Source organism: Etheostoma spectabile, chromosome 22 (genome assembly GCF_008692095.1).
Source record: "Etheostoma spectabile isolate EspeVRDwgs_2016 chromosome 22, UIUC_Espe_1.0, whole genome shotgun sequence".
NCBI lineage: Eukaryota > Metazoa > Chordata > Actinopteri > Perciformes > Percidae > Etheostoma > Etheostoma spectabile.
This window is the reverse complement of record NC_045754.1, coordinates 6,423,613-6,446,176: the sequence shown is the minus strand read 5'-3', so window position 1 is coordinate 6,446,176 and position 22,564 is coordinate 6,423,613. Positions and strand designations below refer to the sequence as shown.

General features: G+C 40.2%; 1 protein-coding gene and 1 long non-coding RNA gene across 7 annotated transcripts in view; one reads left to right on the top strand and one right to left on the bottom strand.

The window, feature by feature from the left end:
- The window catches only part of dpp6a (dipeptidyl-peptidase 6a), a 238,896-nt gene that overhangs the window by 192,639 nt on the left and 23,693 nt on the right, over positions 1-22,564 (top strand). For all 6 annotated transcript variants that reach the window (XR_004327416.1, XM_032503432.1, XM_032503428.1 and 3 more), the window contains 14 exons: positions 470-564; positions 1,042-1,116; positions 3,054-3,106; positions 4,006-4,087; positions 8,624-8,744; positions 15,912-16,066; positions 16,165-16,262; positions 16,834-16,957; positions 17,118-17,156; positions 17,441-17,548; positions 17,852-17,943; positions 19,047-19,094; positions 19,211-19,329; positions 20,763-20,834. Coding sequence is in view for 5 of the 6 variants with exons in the window: in XM_032503432.1 (XP_032359323.1) it covers positions 470-564; positions 1,042-1,116; positions 3,054-3,106; positions 4,006-4,087; positions 8,624-8,744; positions 15,912-16,066; positions 16,165-16,262; positions 16,834-16,957; positions 17,118-17,156; positions 17,441-17,548; positions 17,852-17,943; positions 19,047-19,094; positions 19,211-19,329; positions 20,763-20,834 (1,281 nt within the window). In the remaining variant the exon portion in view is untranslated. The remainder of the gene's footprint in view (positions 1-469; positions 565-1,041; positions 1,117-3,053; positions 3,107-4,005; positions 4,088-8,623; positions 8,745-15,911; positions 16,067-16,164; positions 16,263-16,833; positions 16,958-17,117; positions 17,157-17,440; positions 17,549-17,851; positions 17,944-19,046; positions 19,095-19,210; positions 19,330-20,762; positions 20,835-22,564) is intronic.
- Positions 1,107-3,684, bottom strand: LOC116671960 (uncharacterized). The gene is made up of 3 exons (XR_004327421.1): positions 3,489-3,684; positions 1,892-1,947; positions 1,107-1,363 (listed from the first exon to the last, which is right to left on the bottom strand). It is a non-coding gene; the product is annotated as an uncharacterized LOC116671960 (long non-coding RNA).

Here is a 22,564-nt window from a genome sequence, read left to right as displayed (position 1 = left end):
TTTTAATTTCTAGGGCCTACATATGCAGGAAACTAGACAATTAAAATGCCTGTCTTATTACTGGCATATTGGACATCGGGCTACAGTGAAGGGCCAAGCTCATAACATCCTTAGTGGTGCTCGCACTCACTGTCTCATGCCACTGAGTTCATTTGTTCTCCACGTGTTGATTGTCCGATGTTCTAGGATTTCTGTGTAAGGAGCTTAATTATTGCTCTCATGCGCTCTGCCTGTAAAAGGTCAGTGATTGTGTCTGTTCTTGTGTCCGTGCCAGGGAATGAATTTGAGCATATTTGGTCGCCTTTGTGTTTTTCCCCAGGAATGATTTTGTCTAAAGGGATTTCTAAAGGGCACTTCTACGTTTGTGTGTGTGATCATTAGAATAATTTGTATGTCTGTAGAACGTAAATATTACATGATTATGGACCATCTAAAATCAAGGTCTCTATTTCTCTCCCTCTCCTCGCAGGTAATGAGCTATTATACCGCAATCGTGATGGCGACGTTGTCAAGTTCAACGTCGACACGGTTGAGGAGACTATCTTGGTGCATAACAAGAAGTTTGTAAGTCTTTTGACATCTTTTCTTTCTCTTTACTTTCTCACAATCAAAGGACTAAATAACTGACCGTGGCTGCATGGATTAAATTAAAACATTTCTTATAGTGTCAGCAAATCAAAGCACCCAAAGCTCTTTTTTTATATTACAAAGCTTAATCAAATGATCCATTATTGCTGTGAAATGTGAACTGCATAGTTAAAACTTTGGGTATTTGGTATGTGGGGGGAAACGTTGAGATGGAAATGGAGATGTAGCATCAGCACTGCGGCGGCTTGGGTGACGACACACAACATTATGTCCGCCATCAACTCGCTAAGCCCTAGTGCAAAGATTAATGCAACTCCCATTTGCTTCAGGAGCTGGGCAATCCGTCAAACGCAGTCATTTAAGGACTAGTTTAATGAAAAAAATACCACGCACGGTTAAAGGACTCATCTTTTTGTCTTCTCTTTCCCTCTTACGTCTGCCTTTGCTTCTCAGGAAATGTACAAAGCCAGCAAGTATGAGGTGTCTCCTGACTTGAAGCATGTGCTGCTGGCCTACAACGTTGCACCGGTGAGCTTCTCATTTGTTTGCTTGTTTTTTGAATTAGCAAATTGACAGCCAAATATGTCAGCCGCCTCTACTGGGGTGGTGGTGGTGGGGTGGTACATATTCGTAGTGCATTGAAGTTGGTGGTGGTGGAGGGGGGGGGGACAGGAAGGAGGGAGGCAGGAGAAAGTAATCATGGCGGGGTGTGAAGGCCTGTCACACACTGCTGCCTGTCAGCGATGGCAGCGGGGGCCAGCACAGCCGAGTGGAACTGTAGTGAAGGAGGCAGAAACACAAACAAACCCCTTGGTGTTGAAACAGGCTCACAGGAAGAGAGATATGAGATCAGCAGAAGGAACAGGAAGCATTGACTAGGAATGTATCATTGCTGTGAAATTCTGTGTCCCATGACGACATCAGCACTGCCAGCGCCTTGATATGTATCAAAACATTTCAGCTCCTAATTTAGGTGGATCAGATATATTCACTTCAGGCAGCTGATCTATGTGTGTTTACTTCATTTTGCCTTACCACTGGAGAGTTTTTGCCTATTGTTAGTGCGTGAAAGATGCTGGGAGAGATATAACCTTGTGCTATTGCCTGAGATGAACAGGGAATATTACATCAAACTAGAGATGCCTTGTGTGTTGTTGGCATTTATTATTCCATCCAAACCTCCATCCCGTAGATAGATGACAGTCATTCCTGCTATACGCTCACTGTAGCAGCACACAATGCACAGTCACACACACCTCATCTCTGCAACATGTTGCATGGATCGCAGCGTCTGCATACTTACACACAGACAAATCATCCTCCGTTTGTGTCTCCAGTAGGCAGTGACTTAATACGTTCCTGCATTTGTAACACAAATCAGATGGAACTATTTGTAACACACACAGTTTTTGTAGAAAACATCTGTCAAGAAACGTTCATCAATAGATAAGATTTCAAAGATGAAAGGCCAGTGTGAGAGATCTTTTAAGGTTTTCATCGTGTAGCCTAGTGTATTTTTGTATGACGTAGAGTGAATTCCAGTCAAATCCATAACAGCTTTAAATAGAAGAGAGACAAATAAGTTGACACGGAGAGTAACCTAACAGCTATGGCAGTATCCAAATCAGATGTATTTTCCCAGATTTGATTCCAATTCAGCTGTCGCTAATACAATAAAAATGACCATTCTTTTCTTTGCAATCAGAAAATCCATTGGGCAGACAACAAGGGAATACTAACTAACTGACGTTTTTAGCTGTGTCTTCACCATGGATATCTATAGACCACCTGTGGGAAACACTGTTCGGCACACTCGCCCTGCTAGAAAATAAAAATACAATGGAATGCGCACTCACTGACAAAAGAAAACGACTGCAGGGTCACCGATAGATGACTCGACTCCTGGACTTTCAGGGGGCACCCCTATTAAAAGCAGCATGAAAGGATATATTCTCTGCCTTGTCTGGTTAAAAGTGAAAAGGCTGTTTCACATGTAATCACACCCAACAGTGATGTCACGGTGTACTGACACACCCTAGAGTACAGTTGTACATCACTGCAGCTGAGTGGTCATTATAACAGAGTGTTAAGTTACTCTTAAACATTTGTTTTGATATGTAAAGGACCTGTAGACCAATATAGACCAAATAAACAAAAACTACCTATGTTCTAGGTTTCATGTCAGTGCTAAAGATTTTCAAAGTATTCATTTTTTCTTCAGAACTACTAACAGCCCACCTTTTCAATTTTCATTTCAATGAATTCATTATTGTCAATTTTTAGAGGGTTTTTTTTGCACATACTTTATTTCTATTGAACTTTTTAGTAAGTCTTACTTAACTGTGACAGCCACATTATTCCTTATGAAATGACAGAAAAGAAAGAGTCCGTTTTAATCAAGTTGTCAAGGTAAAACTGCAACGTGCTTCATGTGAAATGATCTGATGTGAATCCTTTTCTTACAGGTGTACCAGCATTCTTACACAGCCTTCTACATCATCTGCAGTCTGGATACTCCGTAAGTAGGCGACAGGGCTTCATTGTTCCATTGTCATTATCTTATCCTACTGTATAATATCTCAACTGACTATGTTGCTTGTGGCTCTGAAAGCAACTCATTGTTCTTACAACTACCTTCTCACAAAGCATCCTTGTAACAGGTGCTTTAACTACACTGTTATCCTCCACCATATATATTATTAAATAATATGTGACATCATATGGCAGCCAGGTTTTCCGTTACATCTATAGATCTTACATCTGAACAATTAAAATACCTTTAGAAAGGAACAAGCCTGACGAGGTTGCACTCTTTGCTGCAATTTAACGCCTCTGATTGTCATTCCTTTGTGTTAAAAACATATAAAAGAGTAGCAGGAAATGTAAAATATAATTCTTACCCCTGACAAAATCCTGGCACACATTTTCAAAGTGGTAAAATCAAAAAGCAAGAACCCGAGGCACTCGATTAACTGGTACTGATCAGCAGCCAAGACATATTATGGCCGTATTGTCCAGTTAGTAGACGCTTCACTTTTGTACCTCACCTCCTCAGGTCACAGTATTATGGGACTATCAGCAGCTCTCATGCTCAAATATATTTGTGTGCTGCCACCCAGTGGTAATGTGCACAATAGGAGCAACACAGCTGATGACCTCATTCATCGTCAGCTCCAGACAAAGACATAGAGCTAGTGGCACCTCTAATTCTGCAGCCTGCACTGCACAGCACTTTTCCCAATAAGGAGAGGTGACACTGTTATAGAGCTCTGGTATTTATGGATACACTTAAACCTTTGTTCTCAGATGTTCTACACTTGTTTGTCTCCTGCAGCCGCACTGGGAGCAGACACTCACTCTGTAAATGTGTCTGCACTTCTATCTGATAGCATTGTTTCCTCTGTCTGTGCACCCTAGGGCAACGTGGAACTTGAACCCTCCAGAGGTGCGAAATGCTCAGCTGCAATACGCAGGCTGGGGACCCCAGGACCAGCAACTGGTATGAACTACAATATGTGCATAGTGTCATCTCTGCCTGCTGGCCAATACAGTTTCAAAGTTACAATTTAAACCATCTTTATTGTCTAACATATAGCAAAAAAACGTATCTTTAAAGTGGAGCATAAGTGAAAAACACACACTGTGAACATTCTTAATTATAAAAGTTAATATGGCTGTGCAAAATTTGGGTACGTGCAAATTGCTAGCAAGCAATGTGTTTTACTGCTAGTTTATAAAGTTAATGGAAGACAAAATCAATGGTTTTATGGGAATTTATAGCAGCCTCCTAATGGGAAGAGTTGGAATGAGTGATGAAGAGGGTGTGAAAGGTACTTGTTTTTCCAATGTTTAAACCTGAATTAATTGATTTTTTTTTATCGTGGCTACTTGGGGGCAGCACAACAAGCTGTGAACACAAGGGGGGGACGCAAAGTGATAATTCTCTGTGGATTCATCACTGCAGCCGACACCTTTAACATACTGTACATGTAGTAATTTGATCCACAAGAGCAGCTTTGAGTTTACGTGTGCAGTTGCCAATGTCAATCTTTATACAGAAACCGAAATCCTTTGAAGGATCCAGCAGAAGAATGTTCAATTCTTATGAAGAACAAAAATAAAGGTGCTTTTATATGCTCCGTGTTAAATTACAAAGTCGGATATTTCAGGAAATTAAACATCAGTGGTATTTAGGGACAAGTTCCATTCAAGGGGGTGAGCCAGCACCCAGAAAGTGTATCTCCTATGGGGTTAACAAGCCATCACCTTCCTCATTTTGGTGTCACTTATGTTATGGTATACGTTTGAGTTTCTGAAAGCAGCACACAAACTATTTTGTCCCTCAGGGTGTAAATTAATACCACTGATATTTCCCAGGAAACCCATCCAAATTAAACACTGTTGTTGGAATCACAAGACACAATGGTCATTTGCAACTCTTCCAAGACGAGTAGTTTTCCACCTCCATCATCAAATAGTCTATGTCTGAGCCTTAATGAGCTTCAGTCTGTTGGTTTGCAGGGCAGACAGAATGTAAGTGATAACATCCTGCAGCACAATGCTATTAATTACCTGTTATCTCATCAGCGGCGTAATTAACACAGTCGCTTGATTGATATAGCCTTGAGTTTCCCACCATTAGTCATGAAATGGTATGACTTCCATCAGGAGTGTTATGTTAGAATGGAACTGAACAGCGGCTGGTTTCCCTGAAGGTTCAGCTGTCCTCTGTAGAAGAAGTGGAGGATGAAGTGAGAGATGTCCATCAGCTAAAACAAGCTAACACAGTCTGTGAGCCAATGCATGTGTTGTCATCTCCAGACATCTAGTATACATGAATCACCCCACCTGCTGTTCTGTTCCCAAATCCCTTATGGGCTTAATTAAATATCCTGTACTTTCCCATAGTGAGCACATGCATCCCCATATTTAGACTCACAAATACATCTGTCCAGCCACATGTTAAGCTTGTTGGGCTAAAAAGTCTATGTAAATGGATAAATACATGGCATCTTATTTTTGATGAGACATGTGTCTGCATAAGACAAGCTTTTTTTTTGGAAAGTTAATCCCCCAGTGAATGAGAGTTGTTCCTCAAATACCCATAGGCAGCTAATCTTCAACATGTGGCTGACACACATTGACACAATCAAAGTTTGGACTCAGCCCCAGAAGGCCTAACCTTTGTATTACATTAGAGAGAGAGATAGTGTATGCGTGTGAGAGTGACAGATATCGAGAGAAAAAGGGACAAACTGTAGGACTCTGTCCAAGTACAATAATACAACTTCCAATAATGCATCTTGATAGCATCTATCCTTTCTCGCCAAAGCTTACATTTTTCAAACTCCATATTATCACTTTGTACTGTACAGCCATGCTAGTGGCTATGTGACGCTGTACTTAAAGGAGAATTCCGGCCATTTTTTACATTAGTCTTGATTGTCATAAACATGCGTGTACTTCCGATTGAAAAACCCCTGATCCGAATCAGTGCAGGCAACACGGAGTAGCTGCAGTATTGTGTATGAGCTTCCACTGAGCTAAAACGGCAGTTGCCGGGGCAAGTTTTAGAGAGCATTTGTGTCTCTTAACAGACATAAAATTCAATTAAAATGTCTGTGCAACATGAACAGGGCTCTTTCATGACAACAAGATGTGTTTTCAACTCAGACATTGTTTAAATCGAATATACACACATATTTATGACGATCAAGATTAACGTAAAAAATGGCTGTAATTCACCTAATGCTAACATCAGCATGCTAACAAGCTCATAAAGATTGTAGGCTCTTCTCATTCCTCTGTTTTGTGCCTCGTCATCTCCTCTCTCTTCCTGACCCGGAAACCAATCCCAGTGCACCATCTTAAAGGATGTCTCAATTCCTAAAATGAATCTCGAAAACGAGATGGCTTGCCACAGGAACTATGAGCGAGGTTGAATCCCACTGCTTTTCTTGACAAGACACGCCCTGCATAACATTCAAGCGCTTGGATTGGCCAGGCATCCAGGCTCGTACAAGGTATTCAATTTTTTCAGGTCCTATCCCCTGATGAATGGGCCTTCCTGACCCTAAGCACTCAAGGTCAATGTCTCACTTCAACCATCTGCCTAAGCACTTAGCTTCTATGCAGGGTGTGTCTTGCCAAGAAAAGCAGTGGGATTCATAATAACTTTGCACAGGTGTGGTGTGTGCGGAAGTCTATTTTGGCACTTGTGGTGTATTAAAGAGGCGTGACACACGGATGAAATATAAAAACTATGGCTGCTGTGCCACACATTACATTATTTGATGTTGCTTTAAAATGACAGCCCTGAAGCAAGGATGTCTCATTTTATTAAATGCCTGTTGCCTCACCTCCTCTCTCCTCGTGTGTCTTCCTTGCCTCCTCCACTCACATCTGAGGTGGGAGGGACTAAGATGCGAGGAAAGGAATCAAGGATATGCAATCTGAAAAACAAAAACAGGAGTGTTAGCATGCTGGGGTAATATCTAAATAGCACTACAAAAACAAGACAAAGTACAGCTGAGCCTGATAGGAATGTAGCAATTAGTTTTACAGCAAAATTGGTAGATTGCCCCTTTCATACCACTTGAGAACACAATAATTTGACATTTTAGAGTTGTTTCATTTAATGTGTTATGTATACATTCTCCTACCTAAACAGCACAATAGTTTTCTTGGTAAAAAAGTGAAAAAATAATGCACTTATCATTCTTTTGGTGCAGTTTTAGTTGCATGGCAACCAACAGCCCGATAGTCTGTATAATCTCCTTAAAATATTCTCGCTGAGGAGAAATGTGGATCGCAGCCATCACTGGCAGATTTCTACCTTCCTTCAGGGAACGGGGCCAGGTCTTCTCTCTGTGCCGTGGCCTAGATTAGCTTCTATACAGGGACTCCATCTGCACCAAAGTGACACCAAACCACATGGGCGCCTAGCTCGTGTGACAGATCCTGTGTTACCTTTAAAGAGATGCAGGGTTCACTGGTGAAACTTTTAGCTGGATAGTTAATTTTTATTTAAAATTTTTGTGTAGTAAAAGATTGAAAAATGCTAAATTACTGTAAGTTCATGTGGTAGATTCTTTGTAATGTTAGTCCTTTTTACAGTGTAGAAAATAGTTCAAATCAACATGCAGAAGTCGTAGGTACAGTATTGGATTTCCTAGCTCTACATTGTCCCATCATTTAGACTTCTCAGTGTGAATATGTTCTGAATGATTCAGAATTTGATACCATGATATACCGACTCGAGGCCCACAGATTCCCTAATCCTTGAGATACTGAGCAAACCCTTTTCTTTAACAGCCTGAGATTGATTTCAGCATGGCATTAAGGCTGTAACATTTAAAAATTCCAGCCCCAAGAGCCACCCGCCCTATCACGTTCACTGTGGGTGCTGATGATGTATTATTCTCTATAATGAAAGAGTTGACCTTCAGTTATCTTGAAACCCCTGCAGGCCTGGAAAGGAGAGCGTCAAAGTCAAAGTTTGGTCCCAAGGTTTGCCGTCTTATCAGAAATTGAAAAGACTTCTTTTGTCCTCTGGTTCTCTTGTCAAAGTCTTTGGTTTCATTGTAATAAAAAGGTGCTATTGCCAATAGGTGCACTCTATGGTGTGTGCGTGACAGGTGAAAAAGTGCCATGCAAATGTGTGTCTCGACCCGCAGGTTGATTTAAACTGCGATAGCATGACTTCTGCCTCCCCCAGGTTTCCCACCTGCAAAATGACGTGTCAGTACACATACCAAAATGTCCTCAGGTTTCCTCTTGTGACGGTTGAAAATAATAACAATGTAGCAGCTTATTCACAATAAGGAAATTCCCTGTAGGAAGCCTGTCACTTAGGGTCAGCTACAGATCATCAACGTCCATGGAGCTGGAAGGGATTCAGTGTTTTTTGCACACTTCAGCTGGAATAAGAAGATCTTATCACAAGTTTTTCTTAGTTTAAAGATAGTTGGTCTATTTTTTTTTATTTTCAAAATATGATAGTATGATGTATTTTCTCTTTTTCTGGCTCTTGTAGATCTTTGTTTTTGAGAACAACATCTACTATCGCTCCAGGGTGGACAACCGCTCCATTCGTCTTGTGTCTACTGGCAAGGAGGGCGTCATCTTCAATGGGCTCAGTGATTGGCTATATGAAGGTAAGGCAGACAAAATGTTGCCTGAAAGGAAAAGTTTGACTTTTGTTGAATTAAACTCATAGAGTTAGATGAGAATATTGATTCTATATTGACCACTTTCATATCTGTCTGTTTAATATGAAGCTAGAACCAGGAGACGGTTTTCCGATATTTATGCCAAGATAAGGTTCTCATTTTTTATTGCCTGTATTTTCCAAAATGTTTGAATATTCCCTCAAAGTGGAAACTTGCCTGCATGGGGACTTTACTATATTGATTTCTTAGAGATTGGATTTGGATACAGCCAGGCTAGAGGTTTCTCCCGGTTTCCAACCCAGTCTTTATGTTAAGCTAAACTAAAGCTTGGTTGTGTCATAGAATAGGAAAGAAGACAAAACTGTATTTTTCCTGACTTTTTGCTTTGGTGAAACTCACCTATTTGTGTAACGTGATGAGGGGTCACATGTCAACAGAGCTTCATTAAAAACGGTCATAAAAAGTAAAAAGGGTCAGAACCACAGACCTAAGTCTTGATGACCAACGTGTCGAATATTTAAAGTGAATCTCTTTCCTCCCTCTGTCTTCTCCCTCTATCCCATTACTTTAATTTGAACACTCTGCAGTTACCCACGTATTAGCGAGTAATGGCATGAGACAGTGTGACTCCCCAGCGGCTGCATCCACATTAGTATCTTTGGCGTGTAGCACTTGATTTCTTGCAGGTAAATTAAAAGTGGAATCTGCCAATTTCCGTCTGCCATACACAGCCCCGAAAATGAATGAATGTTCTACATCGGTTGATTTGCATTAATTCAGCACCAGCGTATGTCGTACACACTCTGATACAGATGTCATGGTGCTCTCCAAGCATAGCCGCCACCGATCAAAGCTCACCTGTGTGCCTTGCAGTTAAAAACGGGGCGGCTGCTGTGTTAGCGTTCAACTAATGAATTTATATCCGCTGCGCTGGGTGCACTCTCTGCTCCAGTGGAACTGTGTTTTAATAACAGAGCGAGAGGGAGACGGGGAGTGGCAAGCACATAGATATAAAGATAGCAGAAATAGAGACTGCCTATGATATACAGCAAGCTGTTAATCCTCCAGTCACACGGTAAAACAATACATATCTTTTTGAAAATGTAAATGGCTGCCACCTAGGAGGTCTCTGAGGATTTATAAGCTGCGACACAGAGGTTATCTGTGGTCACCAGTGCACCAGGACGAGAGCTGTGTGGCTGTTGTCTCTCCAGGACTGGGCTGCTTTTGTAAATTTAATTTAGTCAACCCACGGCTCCTCCTGTCTCTGCATTAGCCAGACGGACTTTTGAAACCACATCCATTCTTCAAGAGCAATATTCATTCTCGGCCAGTTAAACATTAATCAGAGCGATATTGCACTGTCTGACCCCCTGACTCATATTTATGCGCTGCTGAAGACCTGGTAATTTACACTCATTATTTAGTGCAGGATAAATCTTTGACTGAGGGATGAAACAAAGAATCATAATGTAGAGATAAAAGTGAATTGATGAACAACAGAATTGTATTTTCTTTATTCTTGCAAATAACTATCCAAGTGTCGTTAGTGCGATGTGATGCACGTTGAGATTCTTCCAAGCTGTTTTATTATCTTGAGATATCACATAGTAGAATATTTCCTGCTTATCTTTACTCTATTTCTTAGCTTGTTTGCATGAAATATTATATTATTCTTTTAAATTCAATTCACAATGTCGGACATTATTTTAAGTTGAGATTGCATACAGTATCTTAAAATAATTAATGTATGGCAAAATCCAAAGATAACAGGCTTAAATTAAAGTCATTATTAGTAATCGTGATTTCTTTGGTTCACTTTGCCGTAGTAGTTGGTTAACTGTGTCCTCGGGTCAATTTTTTTCATCACAAAAAATGGGCCTTCGAAATAAGCTGATAATGTCAACACTAGAAATATAAAATAAATTTGGAACAAACATAAAAAAGCAACCACAACATTAAAAAAGTGTCAAATATGTCTGAAAAAGCTATAACTTTTTTTCATGGTTGACGGGAAGACAACACAAGGGCTAATTAAGTATAGTGGTCCGTCGTCAGTTTCTTGGGTACACCAAAGCTACAGTCTAATCAAACAACACTGCCCTGAATCTTACCCACATGAAGATTGTAACATTCAGATTTGTTAAGTGTTTTAGAGAGGTGTTGATTCAACTGCACGGTGATTTTGGAGGCTGTAGTCTGTGTGGCAGTTACATTGTATGGAGTTATACTTATTAGAACTATTTACTATTTAGAATGTATAATATGTTTCATTACAGCAGCATTATTGCAGCACACACAAAAAGAAAACTTGATTAAAGCAAAACTTTTCCCCTCAAAACATACTACTGTACTTTAATTGATTTCATTAGGAGCTATGTAGATGTACACTACATGGCCAAAAGTATGTGGACTCGCCTTGTTCTGGTGATGTTTTTTATGATTTGGGCTTATTTCCAATTCAAGAACCATGTGGCTACATCATTGAATAATATTCCCAGTTTATATGCTTTTCACTTGTGCACTACGCCAGGTTCATTGTTTTTTTGCCTGCACACAGCCCTGACCTCAACCGTGTTGTTATTACTGTACCTTACAGATGAAATGAAGCCCCGACTGTAAGCCAGACCTTATCAGTGGGCAACCTCACTAATGCTCTTGTGGCTGAATGGGAGCAAATCCCTGCTCCCAGGTTCTTAAATCTTGTGTAGAACCTTCTTGAAATAGTGTAGGCTGTCATAGCAGCACATTAATGCCTGTAATTTTTGAACGAGATGTCACACACATGTGGGTATAAATGTCTTCATTCATCCACGGTACTTTGGAGATAGGTCTGGCAATGCAATACTAACGGTTCAGCAGTGTTTTGCCAAAATAAATTTGAAATACCTGATGGTTTGATTCATTTTTATTTGTTTATTTGTGCTAATGCACTAAAAGTCCTTTTCATTTATATTCATAATAAATCCCCTTTGAAAGAAATGTCTAAGCCTGTAAATAGATTTGGCATTGACCCAGTGGTGATGCCAGCATCTGCAGGGGAGCTTAGAAGCGGCGCCAGGTTGTGTAATGTTTACAGTCATCAGTGGGACTGCAAGGCAGAAGATTTTCCAATGCTAATGACTCAGACTCTGCTCTGGCCAAGGTCAAGCTGCGGCTCAGACTGCCGCAGAGGAGAAATGAGGTCTTAAGCCCTGGCTGTCGCTGCGCTGCAGATTTGATGCTGAGGGGTGAAAGGTTGGCAAATAATCTCCCTGGCTTTAATATCCTCTGGCTTCCATGGCTGTCTTAATGCATGAATGTGTATGTGTGTGTTTAGTGTGCATGCAGGAGAGACCGAAGAGAAAAAAAATAATAATTAAAGAGATAGCCAAGAACCCCCGTTGGCTGTGTGTAATAGTCCAAAACGCCACAGGAGAGTCTCAAGTGTTCTGTCATCTGTCGGCTGTCTGATTATTGAGGCTGTACTGATACTGACACATCCTGCAGTGTGACGCAGCCCAGGGAAACAGCTGTTTATTGGGCTCTGGTGCGCCAAGATAAAAAACCCAGCGTCGCTTTGATTTGAGTCATGTTTGCCCCATAGATGTTTGGCTAGATGAGATGTTTGCATCGAGAGGCTTGTTCGTAGGGTTGTGTCTGTTTATCGCTCTGTTTGTGGCTGAGCCTGTGGGGCGGAGAGTAACCACATAATCAACACTTGTGTGCTGGAAAGGGTAAGATTAATAAAGGGAGTAGAAATATTGTTTGGAGTAAGAACAAGCTGAAACTGATGTGACACACAGTTGGAAATAGTTTTTGTAGAACTTTTTTAGTGCATTTAGGCTGCATTGCTTGGATTTGGTATCTATTTCGTTGATACTGTCTCTGTAAGATGATTTGGAGTTGATTAACACAACTGTCAACATTATAAATTACATATTTAGGGCTTGGGTTTTGAATTATTTGTGGAAAAATGGAGCCTAAGAGTTAAGTTTTGCACCTCCAGAAAGTTGGAGTTGGGTGTTGGAGGGGACTATTTTCTTTGAAAGAATAACGCAGTTAACGTCATGTGTAGAATTGATGGACTGCCCCTTTAAGATAAAAATACCTAGCACCAGATAGGAAGAACCAAAAATTTGAGTCTATGAACAAATAGTTTCCTTTCAGGAAAATGTTTTAGTGGTAACATTCCTGGGGAAATGTATTCACAGGGGCTACATCCTCCCAACATTTTTCATTTCCTCTTCTTGTTTGCTTATTATGGACCTACAAAAGAAACAACTCACAGTAAAAGTATTTTCTTCTTGCATTGTCTACCAAGGTTGTCTTTGTATGGAGCTGCAAAGTGCAGATGACGCTCTGAAAATGTTCAGCAACATCTCACCTCACTCTGTCATGCGCTAGTCTATTCTTGCTCAATTATCACTTGCATTGTCATCTGAGTCGGCGCGGTAATTGTACAGTATTTATAGTTGCAGCTGATTTACTGACGTGTGTTTTGAGGTTAGGGTTGAAAATTATAATGTCATGTCAGCTAACCATCCTGTTTTTCAGTGATCCTTTTTTATCTCATAAATCGTAGGGTTATGCCATGCCATGTAGATTTTTATCATTTAACTGTCATTTATGTACAATATATATGACAGTGATACAATACAGTAGTTTGCAATCAGTTAGCCAGGATTTAGTTTTGTCCGGTGGGAGAGGTGACCGTAGGCTTGATGCAATTGTTACCTACGATTTGTGAGTTTGAATTTTCAGAACAAAAGAAGAGTGAAGTCAGCCCCAAAAAACAGAATTAGAGAAATAGAAATCTGCATCAGACACTAAGAACTGAGATAAAAGGCCGCATGTGACACTGCTGCCCTCTGTTGGAACGATGTGGTCATTTAATACAGGACCAGTCTGCTTGATCATGGTGTCCACACTGATTGCTTCAATAGTAACAATACTGCTCATATCCTCAGCAGGCATATTTTTTTCTTAATTTTTCCTAATATAAGCAAGAAGTGAACTATACGCAACCGACAACATTCCGATATTCTTATCTTATTCTCATTAGTTAAGTTTGCTCGTATCTGCACTCAGTCTTTCCTATTGGCCGCTTGACTCATGCTATTTCATGCATTAATAATGTCCTTTACGCAGTGAATAATTGAGTCTGCACAGTAGGATGAAGAACATGTAGAGGGGACATGAGCCTCAGACAGCTCACCTTGTTAATCATCACAATGAGGCGGTTGGCAAAAGAGAGAGGATCATCTTACATAGAGTCAAAAGTAGTTCACTTACACTCCTATACTTTCTCTTTCGTTTCTTCCCTCCCCTCACTCTCTTTTGTCACCATGCACATATCCCAATGTTTCAAGAAACAACTTTCTCCTTGACTAGCCAAGGTGACTGGGCGTCCCCAGCCGAGTGAATCCAACAGCCCGGCTGATCCACTTCACATGGAAAGCTTTTTAAGCCAGCGCTGGTGAAGTCAGCGGGCAGCTGCAGAACTAGCCATGTGGGAAATCGTTTTATTTCCATCATTTGCAAATGCAGCATAATGCTGTGCCGTGCCGCTCTGTTCATCATCGGACAGTGTGAGCCAATCATTCCCCACTGAGCTGTGGCAGCAGGGTGCAGGTGGACACACCAGGCAGGCAAGGAGAGCAAAGACTAACTGGACTAAATGCTACAATTACACCGTTTTCCTCTCGTTTCACTGGCATAGAGATGTGTGGTGTATAATGAGTTTAGCAGTGTCCAGCAGTGAAAAGATACTACAGGCGCAAATACTTTTGCAAGGGTTGCATCAGAGAACAAATGTACATATGTGTCTGTGCTGAGAGTGTTTGTCAAATAATGCTGCATATCAAGTAATTCCATCAAGCGTGCACAGTTAATGAAAATGCTAATTGGTAGTTGATGTCTGTTAATTCCCCGAAGCCAGCACCCAGTCCCACAGATAAACAGCATTAATTAAATTTTAATTGCAAAAGTTGCTATAAATGTAGCTAGTGGCAAGCTGTAGCAATAATTTGAATTGTTCAATGCCGTCTGCGCCGTTGCCGCAGACATAATAATGAAGTAGAGTTGTCGCAGCCATGCTTTATGTTGTCAGAAAGTTCCCTCAGTGAGCTTTTATTTGCATAATTCTTAATAACTCACTGTGTGTTGACAAAGGAGTTTGTGTGTGTGTTGTAGTTGAAGAGACGGAGGACCTTGACTGCTCTCAGAGTGTGTGTGATTGCAACGTGATTTTAAATACACGCACCTGCACACAGAAGGTGTCAAGGGAAACCTCTAGATGGCAAATCTGAAATGAGTTGATGTTAGTTTCTTGCTGAGAAAATGGTCCACACACACACACACACACACACACACACACACACACACACACACACACACACACACAAACACACACACACACACACACACACACACAGGTAATGACAACCCAAAAGCTAAAGCTATTTGATGAAGTACACTGTGTAGTGTGTTCTTGTGAGAAACTGGTTCCTTTCCATGAAATCTGGCTGAGTTCTATTTTGGTCGTTAGGCTGCATTAAAAGCTGTTTTGATTTATGACCTCAAAACATTTGGTGTGTTTTTTTGCGTATGTAGGTTTAAAAGAGAGATACGTAGTGAGCGAGAGAGTCCAAATATAGCAAATAGGTCAGGCAAGAGTTAGTATACTGTATTGCTGATGGGGCAAATAGAGTATTTTTATTTATTTTATTTAAAGTATTTTTATACTTTGTATTAACCAGATTTTTAGTCCTGATTATTGTCCGTTTTATGGGGGGGGGGGGCGGGGGCACTTTTACTTTACATGTTGTAATGCTTAAACTGCATATTTCTGACTGTTGTGTAATCAAAGACAGCTCAACTTTACATCCATGTATCCTGTACGATGGCCAACATGCATACATGAGTAATGTAATCAGCTTCTGTGAAAAGCGAGAGCAATGTACTACAAATAGGACTACTAATGATACAGCAATTATACATTGTTAAAAAACTTTTTACACCTGTTCATTTCTAACCGTGACATACTCAAGCAGCAGCATGATTCTGTTGGCCTGCAGCCATATAGTTAACTTGTGTCTCTGCTGTGTGTGAGATTCTTTATTTAATTTCCTGTCATTATGACCGATAGTCATTTTGTTCTTACTCTTCCAGAGGAGATTTTCCAGTCCCACATTGCCCATTGGTGGTCTCCAGATGGGGCCAGGTTAGCGTACGCCACTATCAATGACACCCTGGTGCCCAGGATGGAGCTGCCCATGTTCACGGGCACACCCTACCCAATGGGGAAAGAGTACCACTACCCTAAGGTGCACAGTTGGATTGTCAACACTTTGGAATAGATATTTTCTTAAGATTTTAGATGTCATATGATTATAACTGTATCCTCTTTCCTGGTCCCCTTCAGGCTGGCGAGGAGAACCCAGTTATCACCCTGTATGTTGTGAACCTTAACGGCCCTCTTCACACCATCGAGATGAGGAGACCTGATGATCCCAGGATGGGGTGAGACATGGAAACTGTTAACTAATCAATCTTTCCACTCACTCAAATCACCTTCTGCATTTCTTACATACATTTACACATTTAATTAAAATACAAATATTGTCTCATCTGTGTAATCTCTCTCCATGTCTTCATTTTTGGATTATATGTCTTTAATTTCTTTTGTATCATTACGTTCTGCTCCTGTTATCATGTATATCATGCAAATATTCTTTAAATTTCTCCAGTGATACATTTTTTCTTAATGTAGCCTCGTATTTAGTTCCATTAAGTTTAATGTCCCCATTTGCTCTGTTTGTATTTATACCCAATATTTTATTCCTCCTTCGCTTTGGCTCATTATATGCTGCTCTAATGTCTCAATATTTCTGCAAGAGATCATTAATTTTTCATTGCTATTTAAAATTCTATCATATGCAATTAGTAAACGGAAACATTTTAACACATTTTGTCTGACTTTCCGACCTTTTTGTGCCAGCGATTTGTCATTTACCCTCTGAAGACGCTGATTCACAGATCTTGCAATGTAAATTAAGTTAATCGTATTTAATAATTTATCTGTGTTTGTCAGTGAGTACTATGTCACCATGGTAAAATGGGCCACCACCACCAAACTGGCCATCAACTGGCTGAACAGAGCCCAGAACATCTCTATACTCACGCTGTGTGAGGCCACAACGGGAGTCTGCACAAAGGTGGGTGTGTCTGTCTGTCTGTGTGTGTGTGTGTGTGTGTGTGTGTGTGTGTGTGTGTGTGTGTGTGTGTGTGTGTGTCCAAGTCTGTGTGTACACTGTATGTTCTGTATGTATCAAACTTTTCATACGCTATCTGAAACCTGTTAACCTGTTTCTACAGAAACATGAGGATGAAAGTGAAGGATGGCTGCACAGACAGGTGAGAATATTGAAACACATGGAACTTTTATTTGGAGTTGGTAATGAAGGTGAACTTGCTACGATTAAACTCTTAATATGTGAAACTGAATTTAGATTTCTTCTATAACCTATATAGCTCGGTGTGATACAGCAACTAGATTCAACTTAAATGTTACGTGCCAATATTGCAGCTGTCTCTTGTTAATTGTAATGGGGAGACTTTGTTGTTTTCTATGATTTCTTTGCGGTGGTCTATTTTGTTTTTTGAGTACAATATTCAAATGCCCTTCTCTGTTTCTTCAGAATGAGAAGCCTCTGTTTTCCAAAGATGGGCTGAAACTGTTTTTTACCCGCGCCATTCCTCAAGGAGGAAGGGGCAAGTTCTTCCACATCTCCATGTCCATCTCCCAGGTAAGAGAATATTTATGTGTAGAGTATTGTTCAGAGTCAGTATACATTCATCATGTTTAATATTCAGTGTTTGCCTTTAAATAATCATAACAGACAGTGACTTCATTATTATTCAAATTTCTGTTGCACAAGCTTTAGAATAATGACCTTTGCATCTAAACCTCATACTACGCAAACGTATTCTAGCTCTCTAGCCTGTGTTGTTTTAGACACAATTTAAGTGATTAAATCAGCACTTTTATTGTCATAAAACTCCTATAATAAAGTTCCCACATTATTTTACTTTTCTGTTTGTCTCCAAAGCCCAACACCAGTACAGACACACTGCAGTCCATCACGTCCGGAGACTGGGATGTCACCCAAGTCCTGGCCTATAATGAGGACAGCCAATTGATGTGAGCATGCACAAACCACCATCAGCAGCCTGAACAAACCAGCATCCCCTTACACACTCAAAGCAAGAAAAACAACAGTAAATTATACTTATTTAGCTCTGGTATTGCAGGTACACCTTGTTTAATCATAAGCAGACAAAAATCAAATGGATGGAAGCGCTTCCTTCATTAGGCTGTCATTCTGGCCTGCAGTGGCATAAAAACAGAAACTGGTGTCTACCCTCCATAAAGTTAGCTAAACACAATGAAACTGTCAGTTGTCTTAATGAAGAAACATGTGGTGACACGTGAGGAAATAGGAAATGTGGGTAGAACGAAATACCAATTGGACTTTTGCTCAGAGACAATGGGATGAATGTTTTAGCACCATGGGCATAGACAGACCCCACATTCACATACAGGGTTTTTCTGGGTCTTTCATGGTTCAGCACCATGGGTAAAGCACGCTGAAGCGGATTGTTGCTGCCCAACAGGCAAATGAATCTGCTTATTGTCAAGTTGATACTGATCTGTTTATAGCACTGATGCTACATTTTGAGAGTGTGACTAAACGTATTGTCTGTTGTGTTGAGCCTCCTGTTCTTCTACCAGCTCTCACAGAGACGCACAATAAACCGCTCTAAACGCATTCGGTGTTAAAAAACACAAAAAAAACACCCTGTGTCTCTGGGCACCCATGAGGATTGTGACTCATCCCCATCATGCCTAGATAATTTCACACCCACACTCAGGGCCACAAGGCAACTGTGATCGAACTAACATGATCTCACATCTACACACCTGCTTTACAAACACAGACACACAAACACACACATACACACATATAGACACACAGTTGCTCATTATTCTCAGTGTTGAAGTAACTAAATAAACTCTCTCACCCAAAAACGTCTTTCCCAAAGGGCTATTTCTGTTTTAAAAGGATACATCTACCTCCCCCCCCACATTATTCATTTATAAAACATCTATTTCAGTGAGTAGATGGGCCCTGCTTGTGTGTTCCAGGTACTTTTTTTCCTTTTCCGAAGCTGAGCGGTGAAAACATTTTACAGCTAAACTTAAATCTGCTGCCATGACATTTTTTTCCCCCTGTCTTAATGCAGATACTTCTTGAGCACTGAGGATGGTCCAAAGAGAAGACATTTGTACAGGTAACGGCGGTTCTTTGTATTATGTTTTCTGAATCTGCCGTTGCTTTGGAAATGGATTCCATTTTGCTCATTTGGATAAAACAAAAGGGAAATGTCCTCTTTTTTGGTTTCCATAGTGCGGACACCTTTGGTTCATTCAACCGTCGCTGTCTGTCGTGCGCCCTCTTCGACAGCTGTGACTATATCAGCGGCTCCTTCAGCCACAACATGAGCTACTTCCTGCTCAACTGCCAAGGTAGCTAACACTGAATCTCAGACTTCTGACGTATGTCCACAATCCACATTATGGAGACACATAAGGCTCTATTTTAACCATGTTCTGACAAAAATATCTAACCCACTGAGTCCACTTGTCCAGTATGGCTTCTTCAAGAAGGAAAATAATATTAGCCGACCAGTTTGACATGCAAAGAAGGTGTGTTTTTTGCAGCACTGGTTTTGGCAGTTTTTAAACTAGAAGCTGCAGATGTAATGCTGCAGTTCACATAGCTGCCCTCCTTCCTTCAGATGGTGGCAGAGGTCTTATCAGCTGAAGGGAAATACTTTACTTTACAGTCTAGCAACAGGTGAGGATGTTAGCTACAGATGCAATCCCTCCTTAATATTTAGCTTAATAAAGACAGGCTTAGCCTTTATATTTTTGCATTAGATTTACATTTTTTGATTTCCATCTAATGTGTTTACTTCAGTTTTGGAAGAATCACATAATTTAGCGATACTAAGAAAAGTAGCAATTCTAAACTATACAACTGTCCATTTTACTCCAAGTTTTAAGAACTTAGAAAAACTATTTTAAGTAATAGTTTTCTACCAACAAAAAAAGTTTTAACAACAAGTAGTCTTAGTGCCATGTTATTATATTTCTGGATTATAATTATTGATGCATTAAAATGTAAGTGGTATTTTTTTACATTTTGAATGTTTCACTGACAGTTAGGTATTTGAATATGTAGCAATACATCCTATTTTATAAGCTGATCATATGTTTTTTTATGTCAAATCGTATTTTTTGAAAAACAAGTAGTACTTTGTGTGGAAAAAAAGAACTGATCATTTTGTGTCTATTCTCCGTTTTTTTTCCAACAAAATAAGAACTTATATATTGGGAACTTTACATACACCTCGTACATTTGGGATCCCCCTCTCCCCTTGCAGCCTGACCAGACGTATTAACTCTATGTGATGAGGCTATGATATCTTTACCACGAGGAGAGAGAGTGTGGAGGAAAGCGAGCGGCTTGTGTACCTTCCAACATACAAAACTACAGTGTTCCTGCACCGTGTTCCCAATATGCTAAGTGCATCAATCATTTCATTTGCTGTCCCGTAACCCTCCTGATTTCCGGTTTTAGGGCTTTGGCTTGCAGGAATTTTCCTCAGTTGTTGGCCTAGATATGGAAAAGCTATTTCAGCTACTGGATTACATGAATCGAAAAGACAAAAGAATTGTCTCTTTTTCTGACAGAGTAAAAAAATCTGGAGGAGACTCATTGTGTTGATAATGATCACAAACTTTGCTCATGCCACAAACAAAAACTAAATATAGCTTTGTACCTGTATGTGACAACTTTTGTGTCTAAAACAAATTACCCAAGAAGTTAAGATAATCCTGACCATGTCCCTGATTGTTTTACTAATGATGATAAATCTTTCTGATTTTCTCTTCAGGACGGGACATCCCGTTTGTAGCCGTTTACAGGACGCAGAGAGATGGAGAAAGTGAGACACAAGATAGGGAGAGTGAGTATTTCTAAAAACTAAATCACAGATGTGTATTAACAAGACTCTGGATTATGTTAAAAACATTATGAGTGACCTTGTGCGCAGTGGCATAATTGCTACATTGAAAACGACCTTGTTTCCGTTGCAGTGCAGAATGACTACCTGGGCACTGATTCACTGTTTGTCTACTGGCCAAGTCCCACATGATGGCAGTAATCACATTACTCCTCACAATGGATGTCCTCATTAAATTATGACCTGCACAATGCCAATATTAGCATACAGTAATTAGATTACTGCAGTGTACGTGAGTGTGTGCCAGTCTGTCATCTTTTACCTAAAGGATGTCACTGCCCTGACTATGTTTAAAAAAAGTCTTTATTTTATTACCACGTTATTAAAATGTCCAATCACCTTCCAAACTGGGGAGTTTGCTGTTTTTTAAATAGCTTTTCTACCTTGAGGGTTGTAAAATTCCATTCACAAGGTTTCTATTAAAGTGGCATCTTAGCAATGCAATCAGGATTCCATTATTATGAACAATGCTAACAGACTGCAACTACGGTAGCAGCTCTGCTGGTCTGTCCTACAGCTAAAGGCTAACACAAGCATGCTAACACGCTCACAATGCCAATGTTTGCATGTTCACCTGCTTTGTCATTTTCTGCATTTTAGCACGCTGATATTTGTAATAAACAAAAATTACAGCTGAAGCAAATAGGATTGTTATTAGAGTTCAAAGTATGTAGTCAGAATCTGAAGAACTGGACACATTTTGACCTTGGTTGCTGCTCAAGGAAAATTAAGGGATTGTAAAAGTTATTGGAAGTCAACATATAAATGTATAAACCAAAAATCTCATGGCATCCATCCAATAGATGTTTAGATGTTTCAGTCTGGATCAAAGTAGTGGACCAAGCGACCGGCCGACGTTGTCATTGCTGGAACAGTACTGCTAGTGTGACCAATAAAATGTCTTTTTTTACATGATAGGCAACATAAAATTGTTAGTGCTTTGTATGTGACTAAGACTGTATAGTGAGCGATGATAGAGTCAAAGTAATATCCGAATGAGTCCATGCTGTGTACGGCGCCGGTCGGTAACCCAGGCCGAGTTTCCCCTCTCAGAAGGATTAATTGAAGTCTCCCTCCATCAGCCTGTCAGGTTTTATCAGAGTTTGCAAGTACAGGCAGCTGCTTGTGGATTTCCCTCCTGGACGCTGCCTTTACACTCACCAATCCTCACACACAGTGTTTGCTACATCCCATTGGACTCCAGCAGTCATGGCAACCGAGGGAGATAACAAACCAGCTTTAGCTGTTGAATAAGTAGAGCTGGTTCTCTATTCAGGACAGCCTCTTGAGGCACGAGGGTTGCCTAAAGCAAATCCAGGTCACAGTTTCAGCTGCAGTCATGTCTGTTTTTTTAATTTTGTTGGAGTTTATGCTAAAGGTTTTGGAAGAGGAGAGGCTCTGATATTGTGTGGAGGTACTTTCTTTTATGAATTTGAATGCACAGCTCCATACATAGTTAAAACTATCAAAAATGTATTTATTTTATTGAACTATTAAAACCAAGACTACAACAGGTAGTTTTGGGTGTACTGTTAAATGTCTTGATTGCCAACTATCATAACTATGACTCACTTTTATTTTGAAAGGCAAGCCCTGGCCATAATACTCTCCAAAAAAATAATGAAGTAAATTTTGTTGACTGCAGTCTCATTGGTTATTCGTGTGCTGTCTAC